The sequence below is a fragment of the Miniopterus schreibersii genome (assembly GCF_964146895.1).
Source record: "Miniopterus schreibersii genome assembly, chromosome: 8".
Classification (NCBI taxonomy): Eukaryota; Metazoa; Chordata; class Mammalia; order Chiroptera; family Miniopteridae; genus Miniopterus; species Miniopterus schreibersii.
The window spans coordinates 15473664-15488977 of NC_138109.1; the positions used below are offsets into that span (position 1 = coordinate 15473664).

At 36.8% G+C, this 15314-nt stretch overlaps 1 protein-coding gene across 3 annotated transcripts in view; it reads right to left on the reverse strand.

Annotated features, from left to right (window-relative positions):
* The window catches only part of EYA3 (EYA transcriptional coactivator and phosphatase 3), an 82642-nt gene that overhangs the window by 12155 nt on the left and 55173 nt on the right, over window positions 1–15314 (reverse strand). For all 3 annotated transcript variants that reach the window (XM_081145965.1, XM_081145963.1, XM_081145964.1), the window contains 5 exons: window positions 13510–13595; window positions 10637–10820; window positions 8597–8736; window positions 3476–3559; window positions 1884–1973 (listed from right to left, as the gene is read on the reverse strand). In XM_081145965.1, the coding sequence (XP_081002091.1) occupies window positions 1884–1973; window positions 3476–3559; window positions 8597–8736; window positions 10637–10820; window positions 13510–13595 (584 nt within the window). The remainder of the gene's footprint in view (window positions 1–1883; window positions 1974–3475; window positions 3560–8596; window positions 8737–10636; window positions 10821–13509; window positions 13596–15314) is intronic.

Sequence of the window (15314 nt, forward strand, 5' to 3'; positions counted from 1 at the left end):
TGCTCTTATCTCAATAGTTCATTTTCCCAACAGCTCATGGGTATGAGCACAAGCTCCCTTACATTGTTAGGTGTGTTTATGTTCTATACTAGATTGAAAGTTCCATTACACTGCAGGCCTCTTATGGCACAACCCCTATCTCACATCTCGTTTGTACCCTTCCAGTCTAGTCCAGTGACTTTATGCAGCATGTACCCAATAAATTCTTGCAGAAGAAACAGATGTTGGTAGAGTGTAGTATCACGACTGAAAGCGACTGAAACAGAAATTTATAAATTCAAACTTGGTACTCAGAAGTCAGATCTAAGTCAATCTCCTCATGTTATAAAAGTGAGGTAAAATGATTTATTTACCCAAGTGAGTAGTAGAAAGAAATTAGAAAAAGCCTTCTGATTCAAATCCAAGGTTCTTTCCACCAGGCCCACGTTAGTACTGATATAAAATGCCACCCACTGCCTAACTCTAACAGAGTCACTCCTCTGATATCACCTAGGGCAGTGTTGTAATGTCCACGTGCATCAGAATCCTCTGGGGAAGTTTTTAAAAAATGCATATTCTTGGGTCCACCCCAGACCTACTTGCATAGAATTTCTGGGAGTGAAGTCCTAGAATCTTCATTTTTAACAAGGTCCCCAGGTGATTCTTATGCCCCCTAAAGTTGAGAACCACTGACCTGGGGGGCAGGAACACATTCAGGTCAAATTCTTCACAGAACTTTCAGTCCTGAGTGAGGACTATGTCTAGAAAATCATTACAAATACAATTTGGCAATAATTACTGGCACATAGTAGGTTTTCAACAAATGTTTGCTGAATAAAAACTGATGTCCTAACTTATCAACATGTGAAGTTGAGGAAAGATTAAAACATTGTGGAGCTTAGACAAAGGTATTAGAGTTTAGAGCCCTATTAATTTAATTTGTTGGAGAATTGTCTGTTAAATAGAACTAAGCTGTTCTGCTTTAAAAGGAATAGAATTACTTTGTGTTTATAAAATGGTATCTTATTTTACTTTAAAATTTTCACTATTTTTAAAACTAGGTAATACATGTTGTACACAGTTCTAAATTCAAAAGGACATTAAGTGACAAATCTGCTCCTCCCTACTTCTGTGTCCCAGCAATGCATCCCCCTCCCAGAAGGACAACTGTTACTAGTATCTTGTGTGGAGTAACTGCTTAACTGAGGCCCAAAAATGGGAAGATAACTTTCCTAACTTGGGACTCACACTCCGGTCTTCTGACTCCCAGTTCTATGTTTTTTCCACTAAACCATGTTTACCTCAAAGGTGAACTCAAATATCAAAGCCAAAATATTCACCAAGAAGTTCTCAGTGTTTCTTGGTTTTCCTTGCATCTAACTATAAAATGATGCTGGATGTCAAGGCTAATGCATACATGGAAAATCAACATGTACAAAATGTAATGAGTTACTGCAAGCATTTGTAGATCTAACAAATCTAGAGACTGTTTGAGAAGGTAAAAATTGAAGAATAGTCAAATATACTTTAAGAGCACAAATAAACCCACCTTATATATTATTTAATATATATCAATAAATTGGAATGTTGATTTATGTACCAGTGTTTTGCCTAATGGGTTGGCATTTCCCCTAGAGCTAGATCACTTCCAGAACAAAAATCAAATTTTTGAGCCAATAAAATTGAGGGCCAGAACCAAGACTGTGGTGACCCAACCAAGTCATTATTCCTGCAAGACTATACTGATCTAAGTAACCAGCTGGCCTCTCCACACCCACCCTATTTTTAAAACTAGGTAATACCACCCTAACCACATATCCTCTAACTATAATAAGCACAGCTTCACTAAATAGTTATTGAACAAAATGTTTCATTGAAGCACAGAAACAATTTAAAAGGCTTACCTCTAAGTCATTGAAAAATAGGTGTGTATCAGCCACTTCAAAAATCATTTCTTCCATAGTTAAACCTGAGCCAATCACTACCGTTGGGTCCTGGAATACAGTAAGAGAAAAATGTGCTTGATGTGGTACTTGCAGCACTGCTTCTGATCCTTAAATATTTCAAAATTATTCTGGGTCCAGGCCAAAACAACACAGACCCACAATAGTGCTTCCAACTATTACTGATGCAATTTCATTCATGGTTATAAGAATCTGGAATTGTGAAAAGTTAAAAATTTCAGGACTTTAGTTTCTAGAAAACCAAACCCACTTAAAAAAACAACAACCTTGCCCTGGCTGGTGTGGCTCAGTTGGCTGGGCATCACCCAGTGCACCATAAGGTTGCTGGTTTGATTCCTGGTCAGGGCACATGCCCAGGTTTCAAGCTAGATCCTTGGTAGGGGATGTGCAGGGAGGCAGCCAATCAATGTGTTGCTCTTATGTCAATGTTTCTCTCCCTTTCCCTTCCTCTGTCTAAAATTCAATAAAAATATAAAAAAAACCAAAAACCTGAATTTTGGGGAGAAATTCTGTTTCAGGAGAAATTCTAACTATTGCTAAAATATTAGTATTGTAACATCCATTATCTTCTCTACACACACACACACACACACACACACACACACACACACACAGTATAACACCAGAAATCAGTTATCTGACAATCTCAACAACCAGGAAATAGGTAAACAAAGGCTAAAGAGTCATAATATTTGCAGAAAAAGCAATACACTTAGCTTGCCACCCTCCCCCAATGCACCTAGCTTTAAAATGAACAACCAGGTCTTCATTTAGAGGCTATATGTTCTTATTTTATATACTTTGATAAACAGCCTAATTATACAGTGTATGAGCTTGCCAGTCTATGTACTAAAAGCCTGTGGAAATTACTTCTAACACAAACATTAGTGATAATAAGGAATAAATGGGAATAGTAAGAGAGCAAAGGAGGCAGATATCTTTATAAAATGTATTCATAGAAACAGAAAAATAGGAGCCTGAAGGTAACTTAGTGTAGAAATATATAAGCCGTAGCTCAAAAACAGCTCATCCCTTTATTAAAACTGATGTTTAGATTGATGACTAAACAAGTTAAATTCTGCTTGGTATTTTTAATTTAAGAAGATATGTAGTCTATTTTAGAAAGATATTTTATATTTTATCTGTATTTTGACCTTACATATCTGGCATATACTCAGCTAAATGAAATGCACAGTTTGGGCTGTTAACAGTGACTTAAGGGATAGTACATTGGTCTTTGGAATACATAATACTGAGACTCCACTCTGTTTTGAGCATCATTCCCATACTGCATTTATATAGAATACCACTCTCAAAGAACTTCAGCTTTCAGCACTAGTCCCAGGTCTAGTCTCTAGTTTTATCATCAACTCTGCCTGACCATGCAGCCTGTGTGGTACAAGCTATTAGGTGAAACTTAACATGGAAAGGCCAACAGGGTAAGGTGCAGGGAGCAGAGAAAGTGATTTTAGTTACCTGCCCTTATAGCAGAAGAGGGGCAGTTACAACAAAGGAAGAAAGACTCACATTACCTTTCCATACTTCTGGGCATAGGATCCAGTAAGAAGGGAGTGAAAGATGATGATGGTTTCATCTAAGTCCCACAGAAACACCCGCTGAGGGAGGAAAATTAAAAAATGGGTGAACATCTTTTCTAATCACAGTGGAATAAAGCAAGAAATTAATGGAAAACTAAAAATTCACAAATATGCGAAAATTAAACAACACAATCTTAAATAACCAAGGATCGAAGGAAAAAAATCACAAGTAAAGTTCAAAACCACCTTGAGATGAATAAAAATAAAAACACAACAAAACAGAATGTATGGAATGCAGCGAAAGCAGTGCTAAGAGGGAAATTTATAGCTGTAAATTTGTAAGCTGATACCTTAAAAAAGAAGTAAGATCTCTCTTTTTTTTAAAAAATATATCTTTATTGATTTCAGAGAGAGGAAGGTGAGAGAGAGACAGACAGACAGAAACATCAATGATGACAGAGTCATTGATCAAGCCCGCTACCCGGGCATATGCCCTGACCGGGAATTGAACCACGATCTCCTGGATCCTAGGTCAATGCTCAACCGCTGAGCCATGCCCGGCTGGGCAGAAGATCTCAATCAATAACCTAACCTGTATAATTTAAGGAACTAGAAAAAGCCAGCAGAAGGAAGGAAATACTAAAAGTTAGAATGGAGATAAATAAAGCATAGAATAGAAAAATAATCGAGAAAGATCAGAAAGTTAAAAGTTGGTTCTTTAAAAAGATCTACAAAATTGACAACTTTTAGTTAGACTAAGAAAAAAGAGAGAAGACTTAAATTACTAAAATCAGAAATAAACATTACTAATTTTAGAAATAAAAGGGATTATAAGAGAACACTGTGAACACCAACAAATAACCTAGATGAAATGGACAAACTTCTAGAAATACACAAAGTACCAAATGATTCAAGGAGGAATAAAAATTCTGAATAGACCTTTAACGGGTAAGGTGGTTGGATCAGTAATCAAAACCAACCCAAGAAAGAAAAGCCCAGGACAAGATGCTTTACTGGTAAATTCTACCAAACATGTAAAGAAAAATTAACACCGAGCCTTCTTAAGCTGTTCCAAAAAGTTGAAGAGGGAACACTTCCTAACTCACTCTATGAAGCCAGCATTATCCTGATACCAAAGTCAGATAAAGATACAACAAGGGAAAACAAAACAAAAACTGTAGACCAATGAACATACTTATAAACACTGATATAAAAATCCTCAACAAAATACTAGCAAACAAAATTCAGCAGCATAGTAAAAGAATTATACATTATAATCAAGTGGGATTTGTTTCCAGGATATGAGAATGGATCAACACACAAAAATGAATCAATGTAATAAAAAAGCACATTACTAGAATGGAGAGAAATGGTATCTGACAAAATTCACCACTTTCATGATAAAAATCCAATTAACTAGAAACAGAAGAGAACTTCTTCAACATAATAAAGGTCATATATAAAAAACCCACAGCTAATATCCCACTCTATGGTGAAAGACTGAAAGCTTTACCCCTGAGATCAGAAATAAGACAAGGAAGCCTGTTTACACGACTTCTACTCAACACAGTATTGGCAAGTCTAGCCAGAATACTTTGGTAAGAAAAGGAAAAAAATGTACCCAAATTGAAAGGAAGAAGTAAAATTATCTCTGTTTGCAAATGACATGATCTTATTATACGTAGAAAATACTAAAGAGTCCACACAAAAAATTGTTAGAACTAATAAATGAATTCAGAAATCAGTTATATTTCTATACACTTGCAACGAATAATCCCAACGGAAACTTAAAAAACAATTCCACTTACAACAGCATCAAAAGTAATAAAATACTTAGTAAGACTTATAAACTGAAAACTATAAAACATTGCTGAAGGAAATGAAAGAAGACAGACCTAAATAAATGGAAGGATATCCCACATTCATGGATGAAAGACTTAATATTGTTAAGATGACAATGCTACCCAAAGCAATCTACAAAATCAACGCAACCTCTATCAAAATTCCAACAGCGGCCCTGCCCTGGTCAGTGTGCTCAGTGGTTAAGAGCGTTGGCCCACGTACCAAAGGGGATGTGCCTGGCCAAGGGCATGTACCTGGGTTGCAGGTTCGATCCCTGGCTCCAGCGGGGCCCATGCAGGAGGCAACCAATCAATGTTTCTCCTCCCCTACTCTCTTCTACTCTCTCTAAAATTAATGGAAAAAATATCCTTGGATAAGGATTAACAACAAAAATATTCCAACAGTATTTTTTTGTAAAGAAATAGAAAAACGCATTCTAAAGTTCATATAGAATCTCAAGGGTTCCCAAATAGCCAAAATAACCTTGAAAAAGAACAAAGCTGGAAGATGTTCATAACCTTGTATTCTTAGGTATCATACCAAAAGCACAAGCAATAAAAGAAAAACAACTTCATCAAAATGTAAAACATTTGTGCATCAAAGGATACCATCCAGAAAGGAAAAAGACAATCCACAGAATGGGAGAAAAATATTTGTACATCATATATCTGATCAGGGATTAATATCTAGAATATATAAAAAATTCCTAAAACTCAAAAAAACCCAAACCACCCAATTAAAAAATGGTCAAGGGCCCAGGCCACTTGGCTTAGTTGGACCATCATCTCACACACCAAAAAGGTTGCGGGTTTGATTCCTGCTCAGGGTACATACAAAAATTGTGGGTTTAATCCCTAGTCCGGGCACCTCTGGGAGGCAACTGATCGATGATTCTCATTCTCTCTCTCCCTCTCTCTAAAATACAAAGAAAATAAACAAATGGCTGATAAATGCATGAAAAGATATTCAACATTAGTAGTCATTAAGGGAAAGGAAATCAAAACTACAATGAGATAGCACTTCACATCTGTTAGGATGCCTATTATCAAAAATATGGGAAATAAGTATTGGTAAGGATGTACAAAAACTAAAACCCTCATGCATTGCTGGTGGGAATGTAAAATGGTGTATTCACTATGGAAAACATTTTGTTGGTTCCTCAAAAAGTTGAACATAGAATTACCATATGACCCAGCAATTCTACTCCTAGGTTTACTTAAAATCATTGAAAAGGGGGACTCAAAGAAATACCTGTATAGCAATGTTCATAGCAGCACTATTTAGCAGCTCAAAGGTGAAAAAACCCTCGGTGTCCATCAACAGATGACTGGATAAACAAAATGTGGTATATATATAATACTACAATGAAATATTATTCAGCTATAACAAGGAACAAAGTTCTTATGCTTGCTACAACATGGACCTGGAAAACATGCTAAGTGAAAAAGTCTGTCACAAAAGGATAGGTATCGTATGATTCTACTTTTATGAGATTATCTAGAACAGGCAAATTCAGAGAGACAGAAAGTAGAACAGAGGTTACTAGGGGCTAGTGGTGTAGAGAATAGGGAGTTACTGCTTAATGGGTGCAAAGTTTTTGTTTAGGATTATGGAAATAAACAGTGGTAACAATTAAATAACACTGTGAAAATATTTAATGCCACTGAATCACACTTAAAAATAGTAAATACTACGTTATGTATATTCTACCACAATTTTCAAACTTGAGTGAGTTCTCTCTGTTTTCCCCAAGACATATATTAGGACTTTAGATTCTTTTTTTCTCTTTCTTCCTCCCCCCTCCCCCCAAGAATAAAGGGAAAGAGAGGTTCCAAATACAGTTTCAATTTACCCATGTCTTCAAAACACCTACCAATGGGCTCATTTTTATTTTATTTATTTTTTTAAATCCTTACCAGAGGAGCCCAGCCGGGCGTGGCTCAGCAGTTGAGCATCGACCTAGGAACCAGGAGATCAGGGTTCGATTCCCGGTCAGGGCACATGCCCGGGTTGCCAGCTAGGCAGTTGCTCAATGACTCTCTCATCACTGATGTTTCTATCTCTCTCTCCCCCTCCTTTCCTCTCTCTGAAATCAATAAGGATATGTTTAAAAAAAAAAAAAAATCCTTATCCGAGGATATTTTTTCCATTGTTTTTCAGAGAGAATGGAAGGGAGAGAGAGAGAGAGAAAGAGAGAGAGAGAGAAAGAGAGATAAACATGGATGTGAGAGAGAAACATTGACTGGTTGCCTCCTGCTCTTGAGATGCCTGGGGCTGGGGATTGAGCCTGCAACCGAGGTACGTGGCCTTGGCCAGAATCAAACCAGGGACCCTTCAGCCTGTAGGCTGACACTCTAACCACTGAGCCAAACTGGTTAGGGCAATGGACTCATTTTTTTTTTTTTAATATATCGTTATTGATTTCAGAGGGAGGAAGGGAGAGGGAGAGAGAGATAGAAACATCAATGATGAGAGAGTGGTCATTGATCAGCTGTCTCCTGCACGCCCCCAACTGGGGATTGAGCCTGCAATGTAGGCATGTGCCCCGACAGTGAATCGCACTGCAATCTCCCGGATCCTAGTTTGATGCTCAACCACTGAGCCACGCCTGGCCAGGAGGACTCATTTTTAAATATAGTTTGCCCTTTTCAAATGATTCTATTATAGAAAAATTGAAAAAAGCAAAAGGATTAATATCAAAACTTCACTATTAGTAGCTTGTATGACTTTCTAGTCTTTTTATAATAATGAAGCCAAATGTATGCCCATAGTAAATTCTTATAGTGCTTAACTACAGAATAAATGAGTATAAATCTCATTAATAAAGTTCCAGATCTGGGTTGTACGCTTCACAGAAACTTGGCGTAAAGCACTCTAGTCTTCTGTTTACTTTGAGATTTATGAACAGCAAACAGTACAACATTACTTGTGATACCCTCTGCTTTCTGAATATGATGCACTGTTCTTTCTGTTCTCCTCTGGAATACAGAGAAGAGTTTCTTTCCCTTAAAGAGTTACCTGGTTACTTAAATTCAGAAAAGTTTTTTTGATGCTTTCAGTAAAAGCACCTGAAGTAATATGGAAAGTTATGCGCATAGACAAATGTGTTTTTACATTTCTCTTTTCACTTGGCAAAATCAGTTTCTCCTGACCAGGAATTAAAGGGTACACAACATAGAACCATATTATTCCAGAAGTTTCAGATATATATATTTGATAAACTTCAGAAATGAGGAAAAAAACAAAGTAACTCAAAGGAGTTTCTTCTCATACTTCTAATTCACTGTCCTGGGAAGAGCTGGCATCAGCTTTCCTCTTGCCCCGGTTCTTTCCAGTCATATTTTTTCTGGACTGGTCATCAGCATCTTTACTTGGTGTAGTCTGAGACAAAGATGGGCTTGTAGAAGGGTCTCCTGAAAAGGAAAATTAAGACATTTATTGCCAGTAGTCACAGAGCAGGAAGAGGGTCAGCAGACCCTCTTCTGTCCTTAAGAATCAAATTGCAGAGATAAAGGGTAAAAAACCAAACTTTATCTAAGTAATTTGGGAATGCAGAACTGGGCGTCGAGCATCAACAGCTCCTAACAGCATCACAAAGAGAGTTATAACCAGAATTTATACACCTGCATCCCAATGAAAGAACACATCTATAAAGTTGTTTTGAAAAAAAAAAAAGAAAGAAAGAAAAAAGAAAAAAGGAAAGGGAAGGGGAAGGGAAGGACGAACCTGAGTCTGGTCAAGCTTTTAGATCAGAGTTTCTCAACTTGGCACAATTAACATTTTGGGCCAGATAATTTTGTTGTAAGTGTGCTGTCCTGTGCAATGTAGAATGTCTGGGTAAGCAGCATGCTTGGCCTCTATACTCTAGATGCTCACACAGTGTGACAACCAAAACTGTTTTTATACATTGCCAAATGTCAAAGGGGGCAGAGGGGAGGCACACAGAGCAATATTGCCTTTAGTTGAAAAAGACTCCTCTAGATTCATTTACTAAATTACAGTAACATATAGAAGGCAGCAAGACATGTTAATTATCATAAGGATATAATCAACAAAATTCAGGAAATGCTATGGGATAAACAATAGTTTCTTGAACAAATAAAGTACACGGGGGAATAAAAAAAAAGAGATGGAGGAATTTACAGGTTAAAAGAGACAAAATATGTATCTACCAATCACATGTATGGACCTTTCTTGGATCCTAATTTAAACAAACTGTAAAAAGAAAAACAAAACTCCTAATATTTATGAGAAAATTGGAAATATGAATACCTCTTGGTAATTTATGATATTAAGGAATTATTGTTGAATTATTTTAGATGGGATAACAGAATTGTGGTTATGTTGAGTATTTATCTTTTAGAAATATGATGCCTGGAATTTGGAGAGGGAATTGGATGTAGTTGAAACAAGATTGCCTATGAACTGTTAATGGTTGAAGATGGGTGATGGATACATATGGGTTCATTATAAGTACTGACAACTTCTGTCTATGTTTGAAATTCTCCATTATTAAAAAATTAAAATTGTTATAAAGAACAAAGATATTCAGAGAAATGAATTCAAAACTAAAGCATCAGTATATGTAATTATTTCAAAGTTATGTAAGTTTGAAATGACCATCTGTATGTCCATTACTTAGAAGACTGGTAAAGGCAAAATGCACAGAAAACTGCTTTAGCTGATGTAGAAGAGTTTTAAAAAATGCCTCAGAGCTAAAAGCAATAAACAGTCCTTCCTCAAGTTGCATGACATGACAACAGACCATCAAATTTTCATGAAAAATAGAGATAAATAAAAGTATGTGCATGTGTTTATTGAATATGTGTATAAAACCTTTAGCCAGGGTTTTGGTTTTTTTTTAATTTGGACATCATAATCCAGCAATACATTTCAAAGCTAAATGTACAGATCTAAATTTGTAGGTTAAATTTCATGTTTCTTTAGCTTTTCTTAGACTCTTAAAGGGATCCATGACACAGAAAAAATTAAGAACTACTGCTCTAAAGCTGAGCAGAAGTCCAAAATATTCAGACTAAAACTAGACTCCTCCAACTTTTATAAAATGTGCCATGGTTGTGAAATACCCTGTGACAATCATGTTAAAGCTACAGGAGGGGGTAGAGCAAAGTGGGAGTCATAATTACACTCAGCCTGCCAAAGACTTCTAGTCTGGTTCCAATGTTTAAATACTCCTGAAAGGGAAAGTCAATAGCATGGTAACAGTATCTTAAACCAGAACAAAATAATCTTCACCATCACCTATTGGATGAAGTGCCCTTAAGCCAAAGTTTTTAGAGCTATGGTACTTACCAGAGGCAAGTCTCTGTGCTGCAGGCGCAGGTACCATGACACTAGGCTTCTCCGTCTGGTATGTGGTTGCTGCTAATGTGGTACTCTCAGCATCACTGTTAGTTTGGCCTGTGACTCCAAAGCTGGAGCTAGGGTAGCAGGCCTGGTACTGACTCTGACCAAGAATAGTATAGGTGGGATAGTCCTGTAGACCAAAGGGATTAAGGGAGGAAAACAAGTCTTTTAGAAAAAGCAAAACATTAATTTCAACACAAGAGACTTTCATGTCCCTCTTATTTATAATTATCTTCCTAGAACATAATCTGACCTCTCATTTGCCTATCTATATCTTTCACTTAAACAAATGATTTTCAAAAGGCATTCTATTGGACACCTGAGTCAAGAGGAGATGCCTCAGGGCTGTCCGGGATGACAGGAAGGCTGAGAGGGAAAGGTCCCATGCATGCACTCTACATGCAATGTCCCCTTTTCTACTATTACAGCTTCCTCCCCTATTTTATGTACTGAATTTCTAGATAAATATCTGCATGAAATTCTTGAGGGCTGATATCTGTAAGAAGTTTATAAACCACTGCACTAGAGGGCAGTGCTTCTAAGGACAGAAGACCTTAAACAAACAAACAAAAATCACATATCCTATATTAAAGTTTCCCAGTTTAAAAACTGAGTATCTTTCTTTCTAAAATAATCAGTGTTTCTTTAGAATATTCATAGGGCATTTTTGGTGGTTTCGTAGGCACATACATGTCAAAACTAATCAAATTGTACAATTTAAATCTGTAAAGTATACTGTATGGCAATTATACCTTAATAAAGCTATTAAAAAATGGGTATGATGTACAGCTCAAAAAAACACCTTAAAGAAGTCCATTGATACTGATATTGGTGACAAGAAGAGAGATGCTAACTGATCAGACCAATTATTTATAAAGAGTACATAAGCATCTAGCCTGTATATGTGTGTGTGTGTGCGCACGCATGCACACACATGCATGGGTGGGAATAGGGAATACTAGCTGTACTCAAGGGAGTTAAAAATTTAGCAGGAGCTAAGACCAAAACATTTCCAATAAGTTGGCAATAAATTATATGTCAAATGAGTGAAATACAGAGGAAGACAACTATCACTAAAGATTGTGGTAGAGAACTTCCTGAGAAAAAGGCAGAGGGAATAAATACATGAATAGGCTCTGAAAAGGTTTTATTAAGGGGCCAGAGATGTTCAGTCTGGTTGAAAGGATCTCTGTAGGCTTGAATGACTAGTTAAGGAATATGACTTGGATTGTTTAGGCAATGGTGATCTGCTTATGTGGGGGCAGGAAATAGGGATTATCCAATTTAAACCAACAAGTAAAAATACAAAAAGATAATGAGCAGGTGAATGCAGGATAAAAAGTGGCATTTAGAGAGAATTGATCAGATAGTGTTTTAGAAAATGGACAAACATAGCAAAAATTGAAAGATGAATAGTTAAATACAGTAATTCAGAATTAAGGGGTGGGAGGACAAAACATAGGAAATGATAACAGAAGTGAAAAAGAAATGGCTGGATTAGGGATAAGTGAGGAAAAAATACTGATGACTTGCCTAGGTTTATTAAAAAAACGGTCTCGCCGGGCTGGTGTTGCTCAGTGGTTGAGCATTGACCCATGCCCCAAGAGGTTACCAGCTCGATTTCCAGTCAGGGCACATGCCTGGGTTGTGGGCTCGGTCCCCAGTGGGGGGCATGCAGGAGGCAGCCAATCAGCGTTGATTCTTTCCCATTGATGTTTCTCTCTCTCCCTCTCCCTTCCTTTCTCTCTAAAATCAATAAAAATATATATTTTTAAAAAAGGTTTTATTGACAAGAATTGAGAAGTCCTAGAAAAAAGTGGTTTTACTGTTGGAGAACAAGGAGACAGAAGGAAGGGTAGAAAGAAAGGTTGGTTTTAGATATGATGAACTTAAGGAAATAGCAGGATATTTAAGAAAAAATGTCCATCAATAAGCAGGAAGCCTGCAGCTACCATAACATTAGGACTAGAATCATTTTAAAGGTAGTAAATGGATATTGTGAATGTGGTTAAATGTTCCTGGGGGAAAAAAAACATGGGAAACTAAATGCAGATCGTTCCTGATACAAGATAAGACCAAAAAAGAAAAGCTAAGAAAGTGAGAGAGATAGGTGTACCTGAAGAGTGCTAGGTACATAGTAGGAACTCAATAAATATTTGTGGATTAAAAGAATGAACAGATGCATGAATAAACATAAAAAAAACACACCAAAAATAGTAGTATGTTAAATGCAGCCAGAAAAAAAGATCTATGGATACAGTGGTTGATAATACTAACTGCTGCAGAGAAACAACAAATTAAAACATAACAAAGGCACTGAAGACTTACCAGTGATCAAAGCATAAAATGTTAACAGAACAATGATAAAAACTAGACCACAAAGAATTCACAAAGGAATGAGTGGCTAAATAAAAAGTGGAAGAAATATTTATTCATTCCACAAATATTTATGATGTGCCTTTAATGTGAGTGCTAGGCATTTTTATGAACTCTGGAAATACGTAAGTGAACAAAATAGAAAAATAAACCCCTACCCTCACGGAGTTTACATTCTAGAAGGGGCAGGGTAGGAGGCAGAGACACACACAGCAGATAAAAGGAGCAGACAGAACCATATCATTGAGAGGCTTAGCAGAGAAATGAGAGAAACTGGATGGTAGCTTGAGAAACCATCCAGGGTACTGGTTCTCAGGGCATCCAGAGAAGGGTCTCTCTATAGCCCATACTAGTTGTTTTTTGGATTGTCAAATTGACAATGAAGAGAAGAAGAGCTAGCTAGATGAACCATATCTAATAGGATGAAAAAAGTTGCACTGTACCTGGTTTGAGATGCTGGAAACTGCTGCTGCTGGAATATTGGCAATCGTAGATGAAGTGGATATCAGGCTGGCATTTGTGCTTGAAGCTATAGGATTGAGAATGTTAAGAGATATTAAAGATATTATGTAAAAGGCTAGAAGAAATTTAAAATATATTATATCTTAAATAAACAGATCTACGAGGATATAAAGAACATTAGGAAAGGAAGCAAATACTAGTTTTGCTCTTTTACATGCTATGCCATAATTTAGAATTGATTAGATAAAACAGTTCAAATATTTTTCTGTTTTGACTTCAGTCTTCAACTATTCCTACTAATGTCCTAGAAGGATACATATATAATGCACTGGTTCATACTAATGATATCAATAAAGTCAGATGCTAAACCAAATGACTGCAGTCCATCTTCTCTGGCAGTTGAAAAATGACTTACCTGCAACTGGCCTACTGACAATCAATAGAAACAACAAGAGCTCTGGTAAATCCACATGTAAATCCTACACACTATGGTATTTATTGTCACTTGCCCCAAATTATGCCTTTCCTGATGCAACATAATAAGTCTGAGAAAGAGAGATGGTTCTCCAAATTCTAAAGTACTTGGGCACTACTCAATGGAACTATTAATGTGGATCAACAAATACCATGATCTGGCATTTAATGATTTTACCAATGACCCTGGAAAAACTTAGAAAATATTAAGCATTATTCTGGGCATGTAAAAATATACCCTATAAGCTAACTAGGCTGCCTATTTTGAGATAAGGAATTTGTGTTAAGTTTCTCATACCCTTCTATGACAGATTCCACTAAGGTTTTAATCAACTCCTCAGGGACTAGTATTTGCCACAGAGTTTTTTCCAGGTGGACAATGTAACTGAGATTGAGGTAATGGTCTTGAATTTTTCTCACTTACTTATCATAAACACACTAAGAAATGGTTCCCACTGCAGTTGCAAACACTGTAAGGGGTTCAGCATCAGGTAGACCTGACTATTTGACTACCTAGCCCATTAGCAACAAAGTCCTCTAGAAGGAAAGTTAATAGGAAAACCTCCATTAAGAACATGGCAGGTGGTCCAGCCAGTGTGGCTCAGTGGTTGAGAATCGGCCCATGTACCAAGGTTGCTGGTTCACTTCCTGGTCAGGGCACATGCCCAGGTTGTGGGCTCATTCCCCAGTATGAGGCAAGCAGGAGGCAGCCAATGAATGTTGATTCTTTCCCATTGATGTTTCTATCTCTCTCTCCCTCTCTTTTCCTCTCTCTAAAATTAATAAAAACATTAAAAAACTAAAAAACAAAACAAAACAATAGGGCAGGTGAACAAATGCAGCAGAAACTTGCAAGTACTGGTCAAAATCAGAGGAAATTTTTTATCCCTTTTCTCAAGGGAACCCTGTTTAGAAGAAAGTCTAGAAGAGATTAAGGTAAATTAGATATAAGGAATAGCTAATGCTGCAATGCCAGCTTTCTGATGAAGAACCTGGGACAAAGAAGAGTTAATTTGTCCACAGTCATGGAGATAGTGGTAGATAGTAAAGATGACAAATCTGGGATCTCCCAATTCTTTATCAGTTGCAGATTTAAAAACAAAAGCAGCAGCAATAAGATATGCAACAAAAGCACAAATTTAGAGGATCAAATAAAACTCAAGGGGTAACTCCTACTGCTGTATACCTAAAGACTATTAGCTCTATATACCTAAAGACTATTAGCTCTCCCAACGCCAATGGCATAGCCAACTCTTTCTGGATAAGTCTCCACTCCTGTTTTGACAACAGAGCTAAAATCATAGACAAAGCA